Source organism: Ambystoma mexicanum, chromosome 8 (assembly GCF_040938575.1).
Source record: "Ambystoma mexicanum isolate Mex_15411 chromosome 8, UKY_AmexF1_1, whole genome shotgun sequence".
Classification (NCBI taxonomy): domain Eukaryota; kingdom Metazoa; phylum Chordata; class Amphibia; order Caudata; family Ambystomatidae; genus Ambystoma; species Ambystoma mexicanum.
In genome coordinates, this window is record NC_090929.1 from 694,086,105 (window position 1) to 694,111,388 (window position 25,284).

Consider the following 25,284-nt stretch of genomic DNA (forward strand, 5'->3'; position numbering starts at 1 on the left):
CCATTCCCCATTCCCATTTGAGCCCCCATAGGGCTCAATGGGAATGGGGAGGGAGGTAATAACGGTCACATCACAAGTGGCCCGTTATTACCTCCCTCCTCCCCTCGCGGGACACGGAAAAGACGTCTGGTTTAACCAGACGTCTGGTCCAGGTTCCGCAAAGGGAACCTCGTAATCGGTGCTCCCGTAATGAAGGGTGCCTGTACCTGTTACGGGAGCGCCACCCTTTTAATGAGGCCCTTGAGGCGGAGTCCAGTTTATGAGCAGGGGACCGGGTTGCGAACCCATTCTGCTCAACGCCATCTTGTTTAAAGACACGCGCATTGCTTCTGAGCTATCCCAACACGTTATCTTTCCTGCCACTAAAAGGATGAGGGGCATTTTGTTTTACTGGATACAATTTTGCACTGAGTACCTAAATGTATTTGCTGCTGCTATCACTCAAATACTGTCTCGTATATTGCAATATAGGATGACTTGCCAAACTCTTTCCATGAGGCCTTATAAAATGTAGGGCTTCATGGAAAGAATAACTCTGCAACTATCCACAACACCTTTTTTGGTGATGTAAGCTCAGTGGTTGTTAGATGCTGCTTTGCTCTATTGTGCGCCTCATCTCCGCCTTTTTAGGTCTGCTAATTGGAGCTCTGCTCTCTGCCCGAACTCTTGCAGTTACACATTGATATGGACATTGATGCCGTTCAGCTGCTTCGTGGTGCATCATGAGGGCATCCTGCTGAAAGCTCTGCTCCACTGGTGGCCATTTTGTGGTAGCGAGTGGAGCTAGGTAGGAGAGAGATTTGTGAATGATGCTAACATGTTTTGGACTTGCTTGGTCCGAGGATGTGTTTTTCTTAGTTTTGTTCTTCATTCAATTGTGATTTTTTAGGGACTATTGCACATGTCATTCATTTTTAGCTATAGGTCCCTGTCAGAGTTGCACGCAATGCTGTGGAACACTCAAGATGGTATAACATTGGTGCGCACCAGCAGGCGTCTCCTTATCCCTCCCTCCTGGTAGCGACAGACCCGGTATTCTGCTTGGGTATGGCACTGCAGAACTCTGCTGTATCTTGGCAACCAGAGCGTCAGGCTCCTGCGCTGGCGCGTGACTCCGCCCTGCTGTCTCCCATAGCTGACAATTTCTGTCAGAGCTTGTATTTGTGTTGTCTTCAACCACTGCAGGGGAAGGGAAGAGGATGGAAGCTCAGCCTCACCTGGAAACTACTGGACACTGCTATCATAGCACGCGCGCGCGCACACTCGCATTCACTCACTCACTCACTCACTCACTCACTCACTCACTCACTCACTCACTCACTCACTCACTCACTCACTCACTCACTCACTCACTCACTCACACACACACACACAGACTCTATCTCTCTCGCTCTCTCTCTCTCTCTCTGTCTCTCTCTCTCTGTCTCTCTCCCCTAGGGCCTTAATGATGGCAACAGCAGCAAAATTAATGGATGCAACAGCAGCAGCACACACTGCAAAGGACGGTTGAAGGAGAGATACTGCTTAATCACTCATAGATGGAGAGGTAGGGGGAATGTAAAATGGCTGTGTATATCAGATCTCCAACTAAGTCAACCGCCTAAGAATATACACAATCTAGAAACCATTTTACCTATACATCAATCCAGTTGTCCACCAACACAACCACATTCAGCCACTGAAGCACCAACATTCAGCCACTCAACCATCCATCCACCTATTCGGCCATATTCACCATCACATCCATCCATTCCCTATCCACCCAAACCTGGGCCTAACATAGTGATGCAGCCTCCATGAGGGTCCAGGCTACATCCAACTTCAGTCAATGGTAGCTAATCCTTTCTTCAGAAGCAAACATTGCCAGCCTCCAGCCTCTATTTCTATAGCACATGTTCATCCCAAAGACACAGTACAAATGCCAACCACTTTGAACAAATGAAATCAGACTACAACATTGAGTAACTGAAACTTCATTACACAACATACACATGCTGCATTCCATATGGGAACATTATGTGGGCCCTCACTCTCTTTCATGCCTACCCATCCTGGGCCTACAAAACTCTCATGAGAGCCCCTTTCCTTGCCCCAGTCAGAACACATAGGGCCTCATTACAAATCACCCGGTATGGAAACAAAGGTGGCGGTAAACCCGCTGCCACCATTGTTTCCATGCCGGGCAATCACAACTCCTGCAGGCAGGAGGTGATGTTCCCGCCAGGTCTGACCTGGCGGGTTTAACACCGCACGCCTGCAGGCGGACGAGGAAACACCGGCAGCATTACGAGATGCTGCCGGTGTTTCCATGATCCCCATTCCCATTGAGTCCCACAGGACTCAATGGGAATGGGGATTAACACCATTCCGCCTCCGTGATTCCCGGAAAACCGGGGTTGTAATGCCCCCGTAAAACCGGGAATCACGGAGGCGGAATGGTAATATGAGTCCGGCGGTAACCAGGTGGTTTTACCAGCGCGGTTACCGCCAGACTCGTAATGAGGCCCATAGTTTCTTTTGTTCCAAACCAATCAGTGGGCCTCATTACGAGTTCGGCGGTAACCCACCGGTGCTACTGATGGGTTTCCGCCGGACTCGGCACACAGTTTTTGCCGCCTGAGATCCCAGTGCCATGGGACATTACAAGTCCCGGCGGCCCAGGATATCAGGCAGCGGAAAGTGTAAGTCCCCATTCCCATGGATTCCCATAGGTCTCCATGGGAATGGGGGCTCGGAGGCTCTGGCACCATTAGCAGGCACAGTTGTAGTCTGCTGGTCCGGAAAGGGTGCCGGTACATTGCTACCGGCACCCTTATTTCCAGACCTGCAGACTTGTAATGAGGCCCACTGTCTCAATGGTTGGCCATGATTTCATGCCTCCTGACTTGATTAAAAAAGGATGAATAACTCAAAACGCCCTAAAGACCCCTTGAGACGCATAAACACAACACATTTAATTCATAATATGCACGTGAGTCACACACTCCCTGATAACGTTTAAATCCATGCCTCAACTGAAACCCCATGACCATCAACACTGCCGAGACGCAATCAAAGAAAAATCCCTCCCTCAAACTTCAACACCACTTTTGACACAAAATTTTAAGATTAAACCCGGCAAACCTTAAAGTAACAAAATAAGGATATAACAGATGTCAACCACACGCCAAACCTTATTCTCGCATGGAGAAAATCAAAAGGTAGCAATCAAAACACAAAAGAAACTGGAAACCATTAGGCAGCATAGTAATCTCAGCAAAATATAAACCAACCCACTTAAAAAAAAACAAAAAGCAAGCAGATAACTATAATATGAAAAAATAACATTACCCCTCGATCAACCTCCCCTCCTAAAACACAAATACAAAGACAAAGTACTTTAGCAAGCCCTTTGATTATGGCAGGAAGGGCCCAATTCAGGTAGTAGGCTAACCATTCGCCTACCACATTTCAGAAACTAACAACAGTATCATTGTCCCTAATGAACATACAACACTTATGCAAACCAAAGCAGGACTTCTTACAGAGATTACCATAGACTCCAATACCTCTTTTTAGCCTTGTCAGCCCCATCTGCCATAATACCAGCCAAGGGAATATTCTTGTCAGGCCTTGGAATTCTCAACTCAACCACAAGACCTACTGGAAGACAGTGGCAAGCAGATCGCACCATGCGTAGTAGGCATGGAAAGATGCAGGTGACAATAACTATGGGCCAAACTCCACAGGAACATGGTCTTCAATTACTCGAGAACTCAAACCCACCGAAGAAGTAATAAACGTTGCCATCCACAAACTAAAAAAAAACACTCAAAATGTGCCCAACAATACTAACAATGATCAGCATTAGAGGTAAAACTACACCAAAAGAATACAAATACCCCTCTTCTCCTCAAAGACACATTAGCAACAAAGGCCTTTAAGACTCATAAGTGATCATACAGAGTGACATTTCTCACCACATGCAGACAGTGCACCTAAGATCCATCTCCCTGGCCATACCATTGAGAGTATATTTACAACCTCGATACATAATTCTATACTTGATATATCTTATCTTTTCCCAAACAGTTGGTCAGACCATTTCTGTCTTACTTTTACTTTTTCCCTACATCAAAGATTGCAAAAGACTAGAGAAAAACAACCTCTTCATACAAACAGGAAATGTCTATGAAATCTGCGTTAATTGAGTTAAATTTTGCGTGTACATCTGCCAAACACTCTAGTTTAGCCTTAGACCAATATCACAATATATTTCATTTTTGGTGAAACCTTTTCACGCATTGTAAGAAACTCCTCTTCCCTGCACATTATTTACTCATTTTAGAATTGATTTTGGAGATCATAAAGTTTGCTTAGTTTTAGGGTACATGAATTTCGAATTCTTTTATGAATTTAATGAATTGATTTTATGTAATTTGAACTGTGTAGTTATTGTTCTAATTAGGGCCATACTGTAAAAGCTTTTGGGTACGAGCCCTATCTGATGATATTTTCTTTCAAACGGAGCTCACAACTCACTAGGCCTCTACAACAGTTCCATCTCTAGTTCTATTCATGCAGTATATTTAAGTTTGCAATGCCGCGATCGTGCAGAGGGCGTGATGCTGGTGTGCAAAAGGTATTCAGTCTGCTCAGCGCTAGGAATTTCCACCTACTGTTATGACTTAGTCCAGTTTTCTATCATTACTAGATGCTATTCTGGGTACTTTTGTGACAATAAGCCACAAGACAACGGGCCAATACCGCCCCAGGTAATGCCCCCAGGCTGTAGTTACAGGCCCGAGCATAGCAAGAGCCTTAACAAAGCCCCGGGGGCATTACCGTGGGCGGTATTGGCCCGCCGTCGAGGGGCTTATAGCCATTAGTACCCTGGCCCGTTAGACCGGGGTACTAATAGCATTTTTTTCTGTTCCGTCAAAAGTCAAATAAAATGGCCGCCCGGAAAGGGAAAACAGACTACGTTTTCCCTTTCCATGGCGGCCATCGCTCCCGAGAAGAGAAGAAAAAAGAAGGTAAGTGGGGTTGGGAGGGTGGGGAGGGGATAGTTTGGAGGGGAGGGTGGTGGAGGAAATAAAAAAATGTACCTGAGTCCCCGGCGGGGGACGAAGGCAGCCTCCAGCCTTGGGGAGGCTCGGAGCGGGGATTGCCCCGTTTAGAGCCTCTTGATTGGCTAAGGGGCTGCCACAGCTCCACTCCCCCTCCGGGCGCAAACGCAGGCATGTAGGTGCATCCACAGGATTACACCGTAGTATGGTTTGGAAACAAGCCAATCACGTTACGTGTATCAAGTTGACACACCCACGCCGGGTACTAATTCCTCATATAACCCTCTAGAGGAAGGCATACAACTTTGCTTGAAATCCCTTAATCTTTACCATTCGATACCACGCTTCAAGAAATAGTGAATAAGAAACCTTAGTGCTTGCTCCTTCTCAAACCTAGAACTTTCCTTCCACTTCTTTGGAAAGAGAACCTAACAAACTAAATTGTTTATTGTTAAATGTAAGGTCTGCAGTCAAGAATAGATTTTTGATAAATGATCTAATTATGGAACTGAAATTGAATTTACTTTTCTTTTGTTAACAGAAACCTTGAATCCAGAGGATTATCCTACTACTCTCTCTGACCTCACACCAAAAGAATACAAGTATATATCCAAGTCTCGAGTTACTAAACAGGGTGAAGGACTAGCTATCATATGTAAATCGAAGTTAAATATCTATATACTGTCAAGATCTATAATCTCGACAGCTGAATCACTTCCAATCCAACTTCAATGCAGGCATTTGGATGCTGCTAACTTACTGTTAATGTATAGGTCCCTTGGTGCCAATTGCATTTTACTGCATAGACCACCCTCTCCCATGCTAGACAGATCAATACATGAATATGTTGCTTCCATTGCTGAAACCAGCCTCCAAGTTTATTTTGCTGGGTGATTTTAATCTCTGGATGGATGATGTGTCAGATTTATCGGCGTCTCTTCTCGAGTCCTCTCTCAAAGATTTGGGCTTTGATCATCAAGTGCACAGGGACTCATGTTAAAGGCAATATTTTGGATTGGCTTGAGATGATGAACACCCAAATTAGCTTGCCTATTGTGCTTCCCTGTCGATGATTAGACCATAGTTTCGTGCCTAGAAACACTCGCGTACCGGGGCGTTTTAAATGCCACATATCATCATATCATAGTTTTGTTGTTTTTGATCTTTTGATACTCAATGTTATGAAAAAGATTAAACCAAGCAGAGTCTGCAAGATGTCAAGAAATTTGCAAAAGAAAACAACTGATTCATTGGAGCCGTTTATTTCTTATCATGCACAAATATAGCTAACATAGAGTCAGCGAAGGATCTGTCCTGGGCTTGTCATGAGACCCTTTCCAAGGCACTACATTCTATAGACCAGTTGAAAACTCGATCCTGGCCCTGTAAAAAATTGAACACATGTTATTCCTCCGAGTTTCATGGGCTACAAATTGTTATGAGGGAATGATATTCGGACTGTACTCTGGAAAGAGAGGCTTATACCAAAGAGGCAAGGACTATAAATTATCCATTATCAAGATGAAAAAATCAGATTACAGCACTAGGACTGTTAATGCTGGGTCTGAGGCACCAGAGCTTTTCAAAATCTTGAAAGGGAATGAAAATCATTCCTCCAGAGAGTCCATTAGCATAATGAAGTATAAGGACTGGTGCACCTCTATACAGGAGGCCTTACTCAACAAGTTGAAAAGAATCAAAGAGAACATCAAGGCGAAAGGGGTGATGGTTGATGTTGAAGGTACATGTGCAGCAGGGTGGATCACGATACAAGTTCTGTGATCATATTGGAGGACCCTCTTACATCAGTTGAGTTAAGGTCGATATCTGAGGCTGAGATGACAGTTATCGTATCTCATTTGAAACTCACTAATTGCAAGGGTGATAATTGCCCTGCAATGGCTCCGAAGGCATGTGAACCTTCTCTAATTTCCACCATAACCAAGTTTATCAATGTATCCTTTGCGGAGAGCCAGGTCCCAGATTGTGTGAAGCATGCATGAATCACGCCTTTATTGAAGAAGTCCGGGCAAGTCCCCCTTTCTCCATCTAGCTATAGGCCAATAACTAATGTCCTGTTTCTTCTCAATATACTGGATCGGGCGGCCTATTTGCAAGTCTTGGAACACCTGACTAGAAATAACATCTTAAGTAATAGGCAATCTGGCTTTAGGCCTGCCCATGGGAAAAAACAGCCTTATTGGACTTGAAATCGAACATCTTACGAATTATCAATAAGGGACAGCTGGTGTTATTGATGCTTCTAGACCTCTGCACCGCATTCGACCTAGTGGACCATTCTATTCTAACTAAAAGATTTCCACAAGTCGCTACATTTTCCACCTTGGCAGCAAACTGTGTCAAATCCTTTTGGAAAATCGCTTGGCCAGTGTCTGTAGTCAGGAAGCAACAGCGGATCCAGTTAAGATCCAGTTTGGAGTCCTGTAGGTGCCTTGTCTCTCCCCTTCTCTATAAAACTCCCCTCTCTATAAAATATCTTTACCCTGTCACTGTTCTAGCTACTAGAGGACAAGAGGATTGTTTTTACTAACTACACAGATGACACTCAGGGCCTGATTCACAGAGCGTTTTTGAATGGGGTTGAGCCATTATAAAACACTTCTGTGAATCAGGCCATCAGTGTCTTATTCCCTGTCAGGGGATTATGAGCAGGATAGGGAAGAAGTTAACAGGGTCTATTCCCTGATTCGATCATGCATGGTAAAGAATGGGCTAGCTTTGAATGATGAGAAGACCAAGCTTATGATCGCTGGAACAGTGGGCAGGCTATGTAAGCTAGGGTCAGACTACTAACATTTTGTTATATCCGTCTGTAATCTTGCTACGCTACCTAAGGGTAAAACACTGGGGGTTTATTTTGACAAATCCATGACCATGACTATGCAGGTTAATAACCTTGTTTTGACATCAGTGCATTATATTAAATTCCTTACACAGATAGGCCAATTCCTGTCCAAAAAGAACTGTGCCATGATTGCCAGGGCTATTTTTGGTACCAAAGTGGATCACTGTATTGGCCATCAGTGCCAAAATCCAAGTGATCCAAAATAGTGCTGTGAGGGCTGTGGAGGGATTGAGCAGGCAGGATCTTGTTTCACAGGCAAGGAAAGATCTACATTGGCTTCCTATAGAAGCCAGGATCTCGCACCAGATCCTGACTATCACACACAAGTCTATTTTTGGTGCTAGTCCTGCTTATTTGACTGATAGTTTGGTCAAGCTTCCCAGCCGAAGGACATTTAGATCTAATGATTCAAACATCTTATGGGTCCCAAGAACTAAAGTGGTGCTGCCCAGCAAGGGAGCCTTCTTCTCAGCTGCTTCTCTTTTGTGGAACACCTTCCCACCGTACTTGAGGGGCACCGTCTTGCTGGAAATATTTAAGTGAAAATATGAAATGCACCTCTTTTCCTAATGGTTGCATTGCTACTGCTAGTTAACTTCAGATTAGTATCTGTTGTGCATGTGCGTCTTGTCTGTGTAGGTTTTGTGTTTGGTGTTAGCGCCCTTATGCCCACTGGCCTGGTTGCATTGGCGCTATACAAATAACAATAAATAAATAAAGAAGCAACTTTGTTAATGAACTCTCGGAAACTCGCCCGGGAATAGTCATGAAAAATGGCAGATGAATTGCGTAAGGAAACTTTAATTTCTGTACCGAGCCTAAAACAGATAAGTCTGTCTTACACTTGCTGAACTCCTTACAATATTTTAGTCTCTCAGCACAGGTTTGGGTCCAACTCATAGAGTGGGTCATACTATGGATCACATTTTTGCCTGGTCCTCCTAAATTGCATTTAGAACTCTGCTTAATTTTACGTGCATTGATCTTTTCGGAATACAATTTTTAATCTCTAATACTAAATCAGAGAAAGCAAACACCATGTCAAATCCCTCAGTTCTATCCAGAGCCTGCAATTGTATTTCCAAGGATTCAGTGATAGATCTTCTACCTACTTTTCCCACATCTCAGAATCTAACTTCGACTAATAACCCAGATAAGCTACTTCAAGACCTTGAACGCTGCACAACTGAATTATTGATAAACTTGTCCTCTCTCCTTGGTCAGAGCATGTGCTCCACAGAAGCAAGATAAAAGATGGTTCACATCAAAACTCAATATCTTACGAAATAAAGTCTGCAATTTGGTGAGGTGATAGCACCACTCGTACAATAGTGAAGTTCATAGAATAGTTAGACAATACCAACGCTCCCATAAGAAGGAGATTTTAATGGCAAGGAAATTATAATATGGGCATAAAATATAATCTGCCCCTCGGAAGGGAGTTGCAGTAGTAAATGAGATCTCTGGCAGTCTAATACTACCTCCATAGTTCCTTCTCAATTATTGACTGAGCAACTAGGACATCACTTTACAGATGCAATTGACAACATTTCGGAATGACATACATAAGGATATTTCCAATAGATGCCTTCCATAGCCTAAGTTTGTTCAAAGAGCTACGTCAGCTCATAACATACTAGATACCTTAGCCAACCTAGAAAGTCATGGACATGCTCATCTTTTCCGCTATGTCAAATGCTTTTGCTCCCCACTTGATATATTACCCCCAGTTGATTTACGATCTTTGCCCTATTTTTTAAGATGATATTTTAGATCTTTATAATGCCCCCTTATCTTCTGGGATCTTTCCCCCCACCTGGCAATGTTCAGTGATGAAATCCCTCTTAAAAAGGCCATCCTAGGACCTAAGGAACAGGGCAATTTTCGCCCTATCTCCCAAGCGTCATTTCTATCTAAACAAATGGAGAGGGCTGCAGTGCCCCTGATTGGAACTTTTGTGGAGAATTCGGAATTATTAGAAAATGCTCAGTTAGGCTTTAGAACACTTTGTAGCACCAAACAGATCACTACCTCATTCCTTTATCAGCTTGGAGGGAAAGCTGATGAAGAGTGTCCCAGTGCACGGGTTTTGTAAAACTTGCCGGCCACATTTGAAAAAGTTGCTACTCAAGAGGCTCCATCCATACTTCAGAAGTTCAGTCACAGTTTTTAAATGGATGAAGTCCTTCTTGACAGATCATTTTTAACACGTTCAATAAGGCCCCTTTTCCTCACAGTCTCGCCCTCTAAAATGTGGCTTCTCACAGAGATCATCCCCATCACCCATACTTTTAATTTGTATCCCCACCCTCTTATGGAGACCTTACACCAATCAGGGATAATCTTTTTCAACTACGCAGGCGATACCCAGATTTTTGGTCGATCTCAAGGCAGGCAATGATAATTTGGTTAATAAGATTAGAGACTGTTTGTTCTAGATAAAGTGTTGGACGGACCTGAATTTTCTAAAAAGCTACACTGTTAAAACTGAAATATTAATTGTGAATCAGAAGGCTATGTTGTCCAATCACTTTTGGAAGTAAAAAACGTAGGCATTATTTTGGACAATAAACTGACGCTGTATAGCGAGGGGGCGTCACTTATAAAAACCTGCTTTTTTCCTAATTTGGAAATTGAAAACTCTTCTTCCTTATTTATCTTATGTACATCAGGTTCTCATAATTAATGCCTTCATCTTCACCCATTTAGATTTTAACAACAGCACTACTTGGGACTTGCCAACTATCTGATTCCTTGTATGCAGTGGGTACACAACTCTCTGAAGCTAGAATGTTATTGAAGCAGAAAGAAAATGAACATATTACTCCAGCACTTCACACCCTTCATTGGCTTCAGGTAAAATAAAATGAATCACATTCAAGAGCTTGTGCCTGGTTTTTAAAAGCCTAATGTATCATAATTCTGACCCAATGGCCTTTGAACTGAGCCGACATGCATTGATCCGATGTTTAAGATCTAATCAGGACTGAAAGCTTTTTGTACCTAGATATCGGAAAGGACTGCAGGCTCCTTACCATCGTCCGTGCATAGAGAGCCTAACTTACTGACTTTTCTGAAGCAGTTTAAAACGTTCCTTTTCAATTTGACCTAGGTCAACGTTGCTCCCGATTCCTAAAATTCATCCTGTTCATTGCGTCATGATAACCTTGGGTGAACGCTGCGGTTAATCAAACTCCATATAATTAAGTATTAAATCGAGATGGGCAGGGCTTTACCGGGCCAGCTAATGCGCCTGGGCAAGTTAGAAGCCAGATTGAAGCAAGGGCTTTAATGTTAGCCCTGGGAATTGACCTGCACCAGTGAAACCCCACTGCCCAGAGTGGTTTATTTCTATTAGAATCCCAGCACATTATATCAGGATGCTAATAGTTTTTTTTCCAAGTTGAGGAACAGCATGCATTTTCCATGTATAAGTGGTTATTAGTAGAAACATAGTTCACGGTCTATGTTTATAGGGAAACTTTGCTATAGCTAGCAAGAATTGTGCAGCCTTATTCTTTAATGACAAGCTTAGCACAACTGCCCAATAGCAGCAGACAGGTGCTATACAAGACCACTTATATTACATTAAATTACTCAAAAAAGGGACATTAATATTGGGTCTCATTATGAGTTGGCTGGTACACGGTAAAGGTGCCAGTAATGACGTCTACCGGCACCCAATTACAACTTTGCTGGTAGGGCTGAAGGATTTACCGCCAGCTAAGAGCTAGAGGTAAATCTGACCCCTACGCAAGCAACAGCCTCTATTACCAGCATGCTAATACCATTGCCGGTAAGAGTGGCAAAATCGCCCCATGGAGACATATGGGACCCCATGCAATGGGGATTCACAACTGCTGTCAGCACTCATACTCAGTCGGTAATACTGCTGGACCGAGTAATGGTAACGGTAATACCAGTTGCCGGTATGCTGGTGGATTTACCGCCACGATACTGGCAAACTTGTAATGAGGCCTATCTCATTTTTTACCGCCACGATACTGGCAAACTTGTAATGAGGCCTATCTCATTTTACTCTTAGAAAGGACCACACATATGTGTATTGTCCTACCTCAGGCATCTTCTTACACCCCACAAACCCAGAAAATAAATATTTGAAGTACTGCCAAATTTTATGATTTGGATCTTCCTACAAGTAAAAAGCAGATCATCACATACATCAGTGTGTGCTCCCTGAAGTCTTAGTGAAATCCGATTTACCAAGACTGTATTATCAGTAAATGATAGAATTACTATAGTCCAAGTTCCATAACTCAATGGGAACCTTCTGGAAGTTGAGGAGAAGGCAGGCAGGTCTGCAGAATACACATTCAAAAGCATAGGACCAAATTCACTCACGTGCTTTCAACCCTCTTGGTATCCAAAGGGGTTAGACAGAATGGTCTGTTTGCTCTTAGTAGAGCTCATGTTTTGTTTCTGGGTACAGGGCAATGGATCTGTCACCATTTCCACAGCCTTCTTGAACACAATGCCAACACTACACACTTTGGTGAGGGTGGATAAACCCTGTCTAAATGCTCCCTGAATATCTGGGATCATTTCCCATTCATCAGCCCCTTCTGTCAGAAGTTGCAAAAGCAATATAGCATAACCATCACAATTGCAATGATGATTTATGTTATGTAGGTTATGCTATATTGACTTATACTGCACACCGTTATCGCCACCGAGGCTGTCTACAGGCATTCACGTGGCTCTGGAAGAAAGTGGATGGGGTGGGTTAGTGAGGGCAGAGTGATCGGATAGGTTCAGAACCAGGAGAAACTGCTGTCTGTGTGTGTTGGGTTTATTGCGTGCACTGGCTTGTTGTATACCTAAGGGCGTATGGGTTGTTTGTTGTATGTGATTGTCTGGCATGTTGGGTGCGTGTTTGTGTGTTTTATGTGTAGATTGGCTGGTATTTAAGGTTGTGGGTGCGTGCAGTGGCTTGTTGTATCCGATTCATGAAATGGTAAGGAATCTCATTTGCCATGGCAGCAAGGAAGTTAGTCTTCCAGAAGTCTTCCAAATCTCAGTCTTGTGAGCTTTGCTTATGGCTGTAAATTGAATGGTGCCAGTACATACACTCCGCTTTCACAGATCATGTAGCACGCTTGCAGCAATGGGAGAAATAGGGAGTTCTTGCTATGCGTGGCCTTGGATGTGGCCACACTTGCGAATCCTAGCTACAGTTTTAGTTTTCAACCAGACCTCTTAATCTCTCTTTACTCAAGTGGTTCTAGTACGCGGTATCGCTCAACACAATTAAGTATTATTTTCCTAGTGTGAATCAAACACAAAGCAGCCTTGACGAGAGATGTTTTAAATTAAAAGAGCATCCTAACTAAAAGTACAACCAGATGCCTCAACCATTTGGCACTGTGTTTCACTACCTGAGTGTTGTGACTCCGCATATAGAGTGTTTTCAAAGTTATCTGTATTTGATTAGACAATATCCAAGTATGACATATTTTTACATACAGAACATGTATGACATGTCCGTTGATTACTAAATAATCAGCTATAAAACGCTGGATTGCACCATCTTCACAGGATGCCCTCTCCATGATTTAAAACCTATGTTCTGCAAATTAAATCAGACAACACCTTGGCCCAGTAAGTCACCACTTACTGGGCCTAGTAAGATCGCAGTTTTTAATTCTCCCTTGTTCTCCTCCCTTGGTCGCGCTCTGAAACACTTGAGTATGCGCGCGATATGAATAAAACATCATATCAAAGGAGGATAATGTGAATCTTAATCATTTGAGTCAAGTTTGGCTAAAATTAGTAACTTACTTGAAGATATTTTGTTCACCGGATTCTTCAAAACATTAGGAGGCGGCACCCATTGTACTTTTGGAGTCACAGGATCGCTGGTGTCTGCATTTGAAGCAAGATTTGGAGGCTTTCCTGCCAACAATAAAGACAACACATTCATCATAATTGTCTGAGTTTACCCAGCAAAGCTTAAAGAGAAAAGGAGTTTATATGCAGATCAATGGAAGACAGACACTGTGGGTTATACAAACACTCCTACACTATTGAACCAGTAAGTCTATAAAGAGTTAATGCCAGTAATATTCCAGATGCTCAGTGCAGAAATCGAGGAGTTGCATGTTTTCCTTTCTGCAACCCCTTTCTGGTGCCCAATCATTCTGGTGGCTGACCGAAAGATAAAGCTGTGATAACCAGCTGAGTGAGAAGAGGCTCAAGGAATGAGCGCCAACAAAAAATGTAATAGTATTATCAAGCCTTTCAGTTATTCACATAATCACTGTAGCATGCATTTAATTGATGTGTGAATTTGTACTTGTCATTTTATACTTTTAAATTGTTTTTATTTAGGCCTTAATGCCCAGAAAGGAGGGTGGATTCATGGTCATTCCAATGGCGCCAGGCTCATATGGAGAGTCAGTCCTGGCGCCATAGGCGCCAGGCTCATAGATTAAAACTTACATGATGCAGACCATGCTGCAAACTTACCTGATGCAGACCATGCTGCAAGAGCTCCAAGCCAAAAGGGACTATTTTACCTAGGGACTATTTTTTTACTCGGGTGGGGCTGGGGAGGAATACTTACCTGGGACTACTTTGGAGGCTATTTAAACCACGCCCGAAGAGCAGCACACGCTTCGCCTTATTCTGCATCCAGCAGCGTAACGCTCACCGTGCTTGCAAGTCTGCATCCAGTCTTCTGCCATGCCCGCCTCGAGTTTGGAGCTCCTAGAAAAAGGGAGAAAGAAGGAGAAAAGGTTAGAAAAAGAGCAATACCTTTGATCCTTACCTGAATTCCCGATTCATCATGCCTTCAAGCTGGAAGAAAGAAGTTATTTTATGCGGGTTGCCTGGCCTGCTGCAGCGCCGCGCTGAACTCACCGGCCTTCGCAGCATCTTCACATTTCACTGTATCCTCCTGCTTGTTCCCGCCACACTCTGGCACCTAAGGAGAAGACAAGAACAGCAAGGTGAGCCAAGGGAATACACAGAGGAATACCCCCCATAGACTTACCTGATTTTACCACCGGGGGTACTATTCTTCTTCACAGGTCGGTGGAGCTTCCACTGCATTCAAGCCGAACCCCGACCCCTAAGGGGAAACAAAAGGACAGCAAGGTGAAACAAGGGACTAACAAGGGGAACCCTCCTCACCGCAAAAGACTTACCTGATTTTACCACCGGAGGCATTATTCCCCGAGACTTCATACTTTCTCTCAGCGCCTGAATAAGGGAGAAAGCAACAGGTTACACATGGACATTACTTTATCGAACTGTGTTGGATAATACAAATCCTTACCAGAACATTACCGGTTGCCACGAGGAACTCTTCAGTAAGGTCAATCTGTAACCTGCAAGGAATCGGACAAGAGTGAAAGTCAGGCATTTGAACTCTTACGAACTACATACTTACGGCGTCTTGCCAGGAATATCGGAGTCAATATTGTCCTGGAACTCACCAATTCCTTCGAGCCAGTGAAGCAACTGCTTATCATCGTGCCCCTGCGCTCAATGCAGGATGGAAAGCTCATCTTTTCAAATCATCAGGTGAGACTATAAGAGGGGACATCCAAGGTGATCAGTGTGGAGAACAACGGGGTGGGGGGATTTATGCTCAACTCCACGGGTAGTTAATTCCCTTTCTCCACTTGCAGAAGAATATTCCTACGGGCCAAGCAAACGAAGCTAGGTGGGCCAGTCCAGTCCGTCATCTCGGCCCTATGCGTCACATTGGTGGAGATCGCAGCAGTCCAGTCCAGATCGACCCAACTGTGGGAGCCTACCTACACATTTCCACCCGGGCGTTATGGATACCTCAGAGACTGACCAATTGGACCAATTACTAGGGGAACTGAGGGCTGAAGTGCATTCCGCCCATCAAGAAACCAATGCCCTTAGGAGGGAACTGATTTTGTCAAAGGAGCGAACTGATGACCTTGCTAGGCAACTATTGCAAAGCCTGGCTGGACAAGCACCCCTACCTGGTTCCGGGGGAAATCCAGCTCCTGTGTTATCGAGTAACCCTGTGCAAATAAACCTACCTGGAAATATTCCATTAGCTCCACCCGAACGCTTTGCTGGAGATCCCAAAAGGTGCACCGTGTTTATGAACCGATGCCGCTTGCACTTTTTATACAGACCTGGAACCTTCCCAAACAATCAAGCCAATGTAGCCTTTGTATTGTCATATCTCAGCGGCAGTGCAGCCGATTGGTCAATTCCACTAGTTACTCAGGATGACCCAATTCTTCGGGATTTTCAGGGCTTTCAAACGAGCATGGAAAGACTATTTGCCCGGCACTCCCAAGGACAGGCCCTGGATAACAAACTTTTGTCCCTACGACAGGGTAACCAGGACCTTCTATCTTACATCGTGACCTTTAATAGGTTGATAGTGGAAACTGGATGGCCTGAGGTAAAACGAATCACGTTATTTCATCGAGGGCTTCGAGGAGAACTCAAGGATGTCTTGGCTCAAGTCATGAACCCACCTCAAGACTGTGCTGAATATATAGACTTAGTGGTCCAGTTAGATCATAGACTTCAGAACAGAAAGGCTGATCGAGCCAAGTTTGAGAACAGGGTGTTAGTCAAAACCCACGCTAACCCCAAAGGAGCAGAGGCTTCAGAAGCCATGCAAATCGGAGGGGTTAAAGGACCCTTAACCCAGAAGGAAAGAGAAAGAAGACGGCAAATGCAATTGTTTCTATATTGTGTAACTTCTGGGCATTTTATACGGGATTGCCCTGTAAAACCACCCAAGAAGGTGGTAGGAGCTGCTGATAAAAGCCATATGGAGTCAGACTCGGGAAACGACCACGCCCGACAAGCATAGAGGTCCGCTTGCCGAGCTTGAAGAAGGATACTCAGACCTTGCATTTCATCATACCAATGGTCCTCGTAGATCCAGAGCAGCCATCACGTATACACGCAGTAAGGGCATACATTGATAGTGGGGCCATAGGAAACTATGTGGACTACGAGTTGGCTTCCTGGATGAATCTGCCTCTCTGGCGAAAAACCACCTCAGATGTCATCACCACAGTTGATGGAACTGAAACTGCCTCTGGGCCTGTAACTCCACCGCAGAGATGACATTATTGGGTCCGGATGGGCATCGATAGGCTATTGTGTTTGATCTAATCAAGGCCCCACAGTTCCAAATAATACTGGGGATACCTTGGTTGGAAACACATAATCCTTGTATTGATTGGCGAGAGAAGAGAATAACCTTCCCGGATTATGCACAAACCTGTTACCCAAAGAAAAATCTAAGCGCAGGCCTGGCCACAGTAACCACAGCAGTTGTCAAGGAGTTCCCCCCCTTCTCACCTGAATCCGTTCTTTACCGGTGTTCTTGGAGGCTGCCTTCTTTCGGATGGATTGGGTTTTGAAGAAGGCGGCCCGTGTCTCTGCCGAATCCAGAATGCGTTCAGTTTTCCAGGAGGTCGTATCCAGGAATCCAGGAGGCAAGGTAAGTTCGCTAGAACTAGAATCCAGGAGGATAGAGAAGGGGGGGGTTCGAGGAAGGGATAGCGGAGTGGAAAGAAGAAGAACCGCGAGCTACTGAGCACACGTCTGGTCGCTAATCGCTATATCATTGAGACGCGCGGAGCCGCGGTCTAGAAATAGAGAAGGTTAGGTCCAACGCATGGAGCAAAAAACAAATGCGTTGGATGGCCATATTGGAGGTATTAGTTAGTTTAAGTCCGTTGTGACAAGGACCATGAGGCCCAAAAGGGGCGCACCCTGCGATTCATGACAGCATGCCTCCTCCGAAGACCCTTCCCTCCTGGTTTGCCCGGGTGGATGAGGTGGAACCTTCTGAGCAGCCGTGGGGCCTTGATGTTTGAGAGAGGTTCCCAGGTTCTTTCGCTAGGAGGATATCCTTTCCATTCAACCAGGTATTGAAGCTGGCCCCTTCTATACTTGGAGTCACAAATCCGAGATACTTCATATTCCAATTGGTCATCGACCAGTACAGGAGAAGGTCTGGAGGGTTTTTGGGAGGATGGATAGTAGGGTTTCAATAAGGATGTGTGAAACACTGGGTGTATATTCTTCCAGGATTCAGGCAATTTGATCCGATAAGAAACAGGATTTATAATGTCTTTAATGGAAAATGGACCATAGTACAGAGGGGCCAGTTTACTAGGCCGTAGATGTCGGGGTAGTAATTTGGAGGACAACCAGATATGATCACCGACTGCATAAGAAGGGCTAGGTCTTCTTCTGGAATCTGCATATTTCTTGGTCTGTTTCCTGGCCTTCTCCAAAAATTATTTGGCTTCTTTATGTATGTTGACAAGGGTTTCGATCCAGGAGTCAACTGTAGGTACTGGTGTAGATTGGGGAAGAACAGAAGGTAGGACCGACGGATGAAATCCTTGACTGCAATAAAAGGGGCTGATCTTAAGTGCCGAATGGTCAGAATTATTGTACGCGAATTCAGCCACGGGTATCAGGAGTGACCAGTCATCCTGGACCTTGGTGGCGAAGCATCGAAGATACTGTTCCAGGGTTTGGTTGACACGTTCTGTGATTCCGTTGGTTTGAGGGTGGTAACCTGACGAAAGGGCACGTTGGATCCCTAAGCATTGACAGAGATGTTTCCAGAATTGTGAGATGTATTGAGGTCTGCGATCCGAAATGATCTTGGAAGGAAGTCCATGCAAACGGAATATGTGTTCCAGGAAGATTCCTGCTAGCTCAGAAGAGGATGGTAATTTATGCAGGGGCGTAAAATGAGCCATATGAGTGAACAGGTCTATGGTAACCATGATGGTGGTATACCCACGGGATGATGGCAGTTCCACAATGAAGCCCGTAGCGATGATCTCCCAAGGCCTAGTTGGCAATGTAGGTTGTACTAGAAGGCCCGCTGGTTTCTTGTTATTGTGTTTATTTTGACTGCAGACAACACACGATTGAATGTACTGCCGTACGTCGGGTCCCATCCTAGGCCACCAGAATTGCCTTTGTATCAGACGGAGGGTATTGGTGACACCACGATGTCCGGAGTGTAGGGTATCGTGGCAGAGATTCATTATTCTTTGTTGTAGTCATTTTGTAGGGATGACCAAGAGATTGTCTTTGAACAAATAAACTTCCCGGACCTTTACATTCCAAGGATTTCTTCTGGATTTGTCCTTCCACAGATCAGAGGATTGGGTTTGGGCTTGGATTTCTTCGAGGAGGTTGACTGCCTGGGCCACAAAGATCTTGGGGGAAAACATTTGAGGATATGCCTTGTCTTCAGTGGGCTCGTAGTCTGGTCTTCGAGATAAGGCGTCGGCGATCAGGTTTTGTGATCCAGGAACGTGAGTGGTATGGAAGTGGTACTGGGCAAAGAAGTATGCCCAACGTGCCTGACGACTGTTCCTACACTCCAAAGACTGTAGAATCTGGAGGTTTCGGTGGTCAGTACGGACCTCAACTGGATGTTTAGCTCCCAAAAGTAAATGTCGCCATTCAGTGAAGGCTTGGCGGATGGCTAACCATTCTTGTTCCAGGACTGAATAATGTGTTTCACTAGGAGTCAGAGTTCATGAGAGGTAAGCAATTGGGTGTTCCAGTTTATCTCCTAATTCTTGTTTCAGGACTGCACCCATGGCATAATTTGAAGCGTCTGTTTCCACCAGAAAAGGACGGCTAGTATCGGGTTGAGCCAAGATAGGAGCTTGTGTAAACTCTGTCTTTAAACGCTGGAACGCCATATCTTGTGGTGTTGACCAGAGGAAGGGAGTGTCTTTCCTCGGGAGAGCAACAATCGGTTGAACTATCTTGGAGAAATTAGATATGAATTTCCGGTAGAAATTGGCGAGTCCCAGGAAAGATTGAATTTGTTTCACGGAAGTAGGAGCAGGCCAGGTCAATATGGCTTTTACCTTTGAAGGGTCCATACCGATTCCTTCTTGGGTAAGAATAAACCCAAGGTAGTGGACGGAGGTCACATGAAACAAACATTTTTCAGGTTTGGCCAAGAGTTTATGATCTCAGAGTCTCTGCAACACTGTCTTCACGTGCTCTTCATGTTTTTTAGGATCCTTGGAAAAGATCAATATGTCATCCAGATATACAATAACAAAGAGAAACAGCATGTCAGAGAACACCCTATCCATATCACGTTGGAAAATTGCCGGGGCGTTAGCCAATCTGAAGGGCATGACTAGGTACTCAAAATGGCCAAAGGGTGTTCTGAAGGCAATCTTCCATTCGTCTCCTTCCCTGACACGGATCAAATTATAGGCGCCCCTGAGATCCAACTTGGTGAATATCACTGCGCCTCTCACGGCTTCCAGGATATCTGAAATCAGGGGTAACGGGTACCGATCGTTGAGGGTACATTGATTTAGCCCGCGATAATCAAGGCAGGGTCTGAGTTCCTTGGTATCCGTCTTGGGAACAAAGAATAGAGAAGCACCAGCAGGGGATTTCGAAGGTCTTATGGTGCCATTTTGAAGGTTGGTATCCAGGTATTCTCTTAGGGCCTTCTTCTCGGGTTCGGAAAGAATGAACAGCCTGCCGAAGGGAATCACTGCAGAGGGTTCCGTATCTATTGCGCAGTCTTCAGGTCTGTGTGGGGGTAAGGCCTGGACAATGGCAGTCGAAAACACATCAGCATAAGTTTGGTAGACTTCAGGAACTTGCATGACATTGGATACCATTAGTGGTGTCTGTTGTTCCTTTGTTGGTTCCTTTGGGTGTGTTAATGGAGGTTCTAGGGATAGACAATGAGACATGCAAAACTCTGAGCCTAGGAATAGGGAACTGTAATGATCGTGAGGACGAATCATTCCTCTTCTACCTATTCCAAGATGGCCGCACCGGTTTATGGCCGCGGCAGCCCTAGCGGCGGTCTAGTGGTTTCCCTGCCTCGAGCCACGCAGGATGCGGAAGTCGATCTCTCTTCGGCATATCAGCCGGGAAGTCCTGGATACCGGTGCGTTGCTACTCTCATAGGAGTACACGGACGCTCAGTGAGTATAGCTAGTTCAGTCTATACATCTCATTGTTTCCTCTTTCCTTCTATCCGTACCATGTTTTCTTTCTATTTTTGATGCATCTGTTCATTCTTAGAATCCGGAATACGATCGGATCGAGGGTATCGTATTGGTAACCATTAAGCCACGCCCCCTCAGTACGCGGCTAATATCGACTTTATTTCGTACTCCCCTTGAAGGTAGATTTCTTTCTCTTACACTCAGATACCCCGACCCTTGCCCCCCGACCTTCGTTGATTCTTAAATTCTTTATATATTGTTTCCGTTTCTTACAAAGGAATAGTTCTTGAACGGACTCGGTTCTCAAGGTTCCTCAACTACTAACTCCCGGTCTGGATGTTTGAATGGTAATTCTGTTTTCCTAATCTCACCATCATTCCTCATTGTGTTGTTTTCTCACCTTTGAATTGAACCTTGTGTTTTCACCCCTATACCTCTCCAGCATTTAACCAACACATAACGTTATTGTCGGAACCCGAGGTCCTTCAGTTTCCTCCTGTCTGCCTCACCTTTACCAACGCTCCCCAGCAGCTCTTCATAGGGTTTTCTCCCCCATGAGGGTTTCCCTGGTTTTCCCACGGTCGCCAAGTACTTAACTGGGCTCCGAAGGAGATGCCAGGGGGATTCCTATGTTCTACTGGGATATATCTTTCCATCCTGTCTTGTGACACCTGGAACTCCTTTGGAGCCACGATTTGGACATTCATCTATTACCAGGTAGGAGAATCTACGCTTTCTATGTTGCAATGCCTGAAGACTGATGAATTGCCGGAAACGGTTTGTAGTAAACATTACAGATAGCAACGCCTGAAAAACAAACTTTGATCTTTAGTCATTGCAACTGGGAGCCTAGAAGATCCTCATTATGGACTCCCAACAACAACAGCAGATCCAACAGTTGATCGCTGCAGTACAATCCTTGACCACTGAGGTTCAACAACTCCAGCAGGAAAATACTGCCCTAAAACAGAATCAACAACAGGCAGCTCAGCAGATGGCCCAACAATTAGCACAACATACTGCTGCCTCACGGGTTCCTCATTGCTCAGAGGTCCCTCCAGGGCCTCTTCCTGGAGGCCAATTCGATGGGAATCCCCATAAGGTGAAAGAATTCATAGATTCCTGTTACGTTCAGTTTTCTTTTAAGAACGCCTTTTTCCATACTGATCGGGATCGTGTGGGTTACATGGTGTCCCAAATGACTGGACCAGCTTTAGCCTGGGCCACACCCCTAATCACCAGTAATAACCCTATATTAGACTCCCATCCGGCCTTTTGTAATAGTGTTCGTGCAATGTTTGGCCGGCAGGAGATTCGAGTAGCTTCCCAAGAACACTTATTGGATTTAAAACAGGGAAATTCAGACATTCTGGCTTATATAACCAGATTTAAACAAATGGCCAGCGAAACTACTTGGTCCGATGACGCACAGGTCACCATCTTTAGAAGAGGACTGTCAGAAGAATTGAAAGATGAAATATCCAGGGTTCCTCGTTCCTCTTCTTTAACTGAGCTTATCGCACTAGTCCTTCAGATTGATTATCGAATGAAGGAACGCACCAGTGAAAAAAGGAAAGGACGGTTGCCCCGTTTTCCTGCTAATCTGCCTGCTACTCCACGGGTTCCATCCACCGAGGAACCCATGCAACTAGGTGCAACAGGCAGAGGACCTCTTTCCTTTGACGAACGGAGTCGAAGACGATCCCTTGGTTTATGTATGTATTGTGGTTCCAATACCCACACCGTACAGGAGTGTCCAATTGCACCACCAAGGAGATCGGGAAACGCAAACGCCCGACCGTAAGGGGAACCACGGTTCGGGATCCTATGGCTAAACAAGGTTCCTCACAAGTTGTCCATACATCGTCTTGTAACAATCCCTCGGATACTACCATGGTGGTTGTAAAGGTATCTCTTACCTTTGGGAAACAGGTCCTACAAGATATCCCGGTCCTTATTGATAGTGGTGCAGCAGGGAATTTTATCGACGATCACTGGGCCTCTTCTCATGGTATCCCACGGTCTTCTAAGATAGAATCCATTCCCGTGGAAAGTGTTGATGGCAGTCCTTTGACATCTGGACCCATTACGGATCATACTGGTCCCCTGCTTATGTCTATCTCTTCTCATCATGAACACATAATTCTAGACATCATCCGAGCAGCACACCATCCTATTATTTTGGGCATACCATGGCTCAGGAAGCATAACCCCTTTATTAATTGGACAGCTGGGTCCTTCTTTTTGGGTTCCGAATTTTGTCTTGGCCACTGCATAAAAGATCCACAAGAGGTTCTGTTGGACACCAGTTCTTCCTCTTCTAAATTTCAGGGAATCACAACTCTCAATCAAATCACAGGTCTTCCCAACATGTACTATCAATATAAAGAAGTCTTTTCTACCTCTGAGTACTCACAGTTACCACCTCATAGACGAGACGATTGTGCCATCGATCTAATACCTGACCAACCGTTACCCTTTGGTCGAATGTACATCCTGTCTCATAACGAAAAAGAGGTGTTGCGAGAATACCTTAGAGTAAATCTTATGAATGGGTTGATTACTGAATCTACTTCACCGGCAGCTGCTTCCCTATTTTTTATATCTAAACGGAACACAACGGAACTTCGCCCTTGCATAGATTTCCGGGGCCTCAATAAAATCACTATACCAGACAAATATCCGATGCCCCTGATACCAGATATTCTGGAAGCAGTCAGGGGGGCAAGAATATACACTAAATTGGATCTCAAGGGAGCATACCATCTGATAAGAATCAAGGCCGGAGATGAATGGAAGACGGCATTCCGGACACCATTTGGTCATTACCAATACCATGTTATGCCGTTCGGGCTCTCTAATGCCCCGGCGATATTTCAACGCTTTATGGACCATCTCTTCGCTGATCTACTCTTACATAATGTAATAGTGTATCTGGACGATATTTTGGTCTTCTCCTATACTCTACAGGACCATGTTAAACATGTGGGAGAGGTTCTTCGTCGTCTACATCAAAATCACCTATTCTGCAAATTAGAGAAATGCTCCTTCCACCAACCACAAGTCACTTACCTGGGTTATGTTCTATCGGCAAAAGGGGTAGCTATGGACCCGGAGAAGGTTTCCGCCGTATTGGATTGGCCTATCCCGACCTCAGGGAAAGACATTCAGCGTTTTATCGGCCTTGCCAATTTTTACCGGCGGTTTATTCCGGGATTCTCAAGCCTGACTAAACCACTGACGAATCTGTTAAAAAAGGGGGTGTCCTTTTCTTGGCCTGAGAGTACAGATCAAGCCTTTAGGAGACTTAAAGACCTGTTCACGTCCGCCCCTGTTCTGCAGACACCTGATCAGAATCGCCAGTTTATCGTGGAGACTGATGCTTCTCAATATGCTTTGGGAGCTATTCTTCTTCAGTCTGATAATGCCGAACAGGAACATCCGGTGGCATATCTATCTAAGACCTTGGCACCTGCAGAATTAAATTACACGGTATTGGAGAAGGAGCTGTTAGCCATCAAAAGAGCATTCGAAGAGTGGAGACATTTACTACTTGGAGCTAAGTACCCGGTGGAAGTTCGAACGGACCATCACAATCTTCGTATTCTACAGTACGCCCAGACTTGCAATAGTCGTCAGGCCCGGTGGGCTCATTTTTTTTCTCCTTTTAGGATCACTTTCTCCTTCATACCTGGGAAGGATAACGTGATCGCTGACGCTTTATCACGTAAAGAACAGCTCCCTAATGATTCCTTTAGTTCTGAACCGATTTTTCCCAAGATGGCGTTAGGGTTACATACCTCCCAGGACTTCCTGACACGTCTGAGGGGTCAATCCAAATCAGTTGGAAAACCAGGCATGTCACAAGGGACACTACCCACATTGGTCAAGGAGGATGGATGCTATTTCCTAGGTCATCGGGCCTTCATTCCTACAACCTCCCTCCAGAAGGAGGTATTGGATATGTGTCACAAATCTAAGGTAGCGGGACATCGTGGAATCACCTCCACACAAGAAATGGTTTCTCGCTGGTTCTGGTGGCCGACTCAACGGGAAGACATAAAACGATACATTGAATCCTGTCCGGATTGTCTTCAGAACAAGTCTCCCCGAAGGACTCCAGCAGGACTACTGGTCAAAATGCCCATTCCATCGCGTCCTTGGCAGATAATCTCAACGGATTTCATCGTTGATCTTCCCCCCTCAAAGGGGTGTTCGGCAATAATGGTGGTGATCGACTCCTTTACAAAAATGGCTCACTTCATACCTCTGGCCAGGATTCCTACAGCAGCCGTTATGGCCCGTATCTTTACCAATAACATCTTTGCGTTACATGGCCTACCAGATACAATCATATCTGATCGTGGAA

The 25,284-nt window shown here is 44.8% G+C and overlaps 1 protein-coding gene across 2 annotated transcripts in view; it reads right to left on the reverse strand.

Moving 5' to 3' along the window:
- The window catches only part of ADAMTS14 (ADAM metallopeptidase with thrombospondin type 1 motif 14), a 622,677-nt gene that overhangs the window by 28,344 nt on the left and 569,049 nt on the right, over positions 1 to 25,284 (reverse strand). For both annotated transcript variants that reach the window (XM_069610499.1, XM_069610498.1), the window contains exon 21: positions 13,714 to 13,827. In XM_069610499.1, the coding sequence (XP_069466600.1) occupies positions 13,714 to 13,827 (114 nt within the window). The remainder of the gene's footprint in view (positions 1 to 13,713; positions 13,828 to 25,284) is intronic.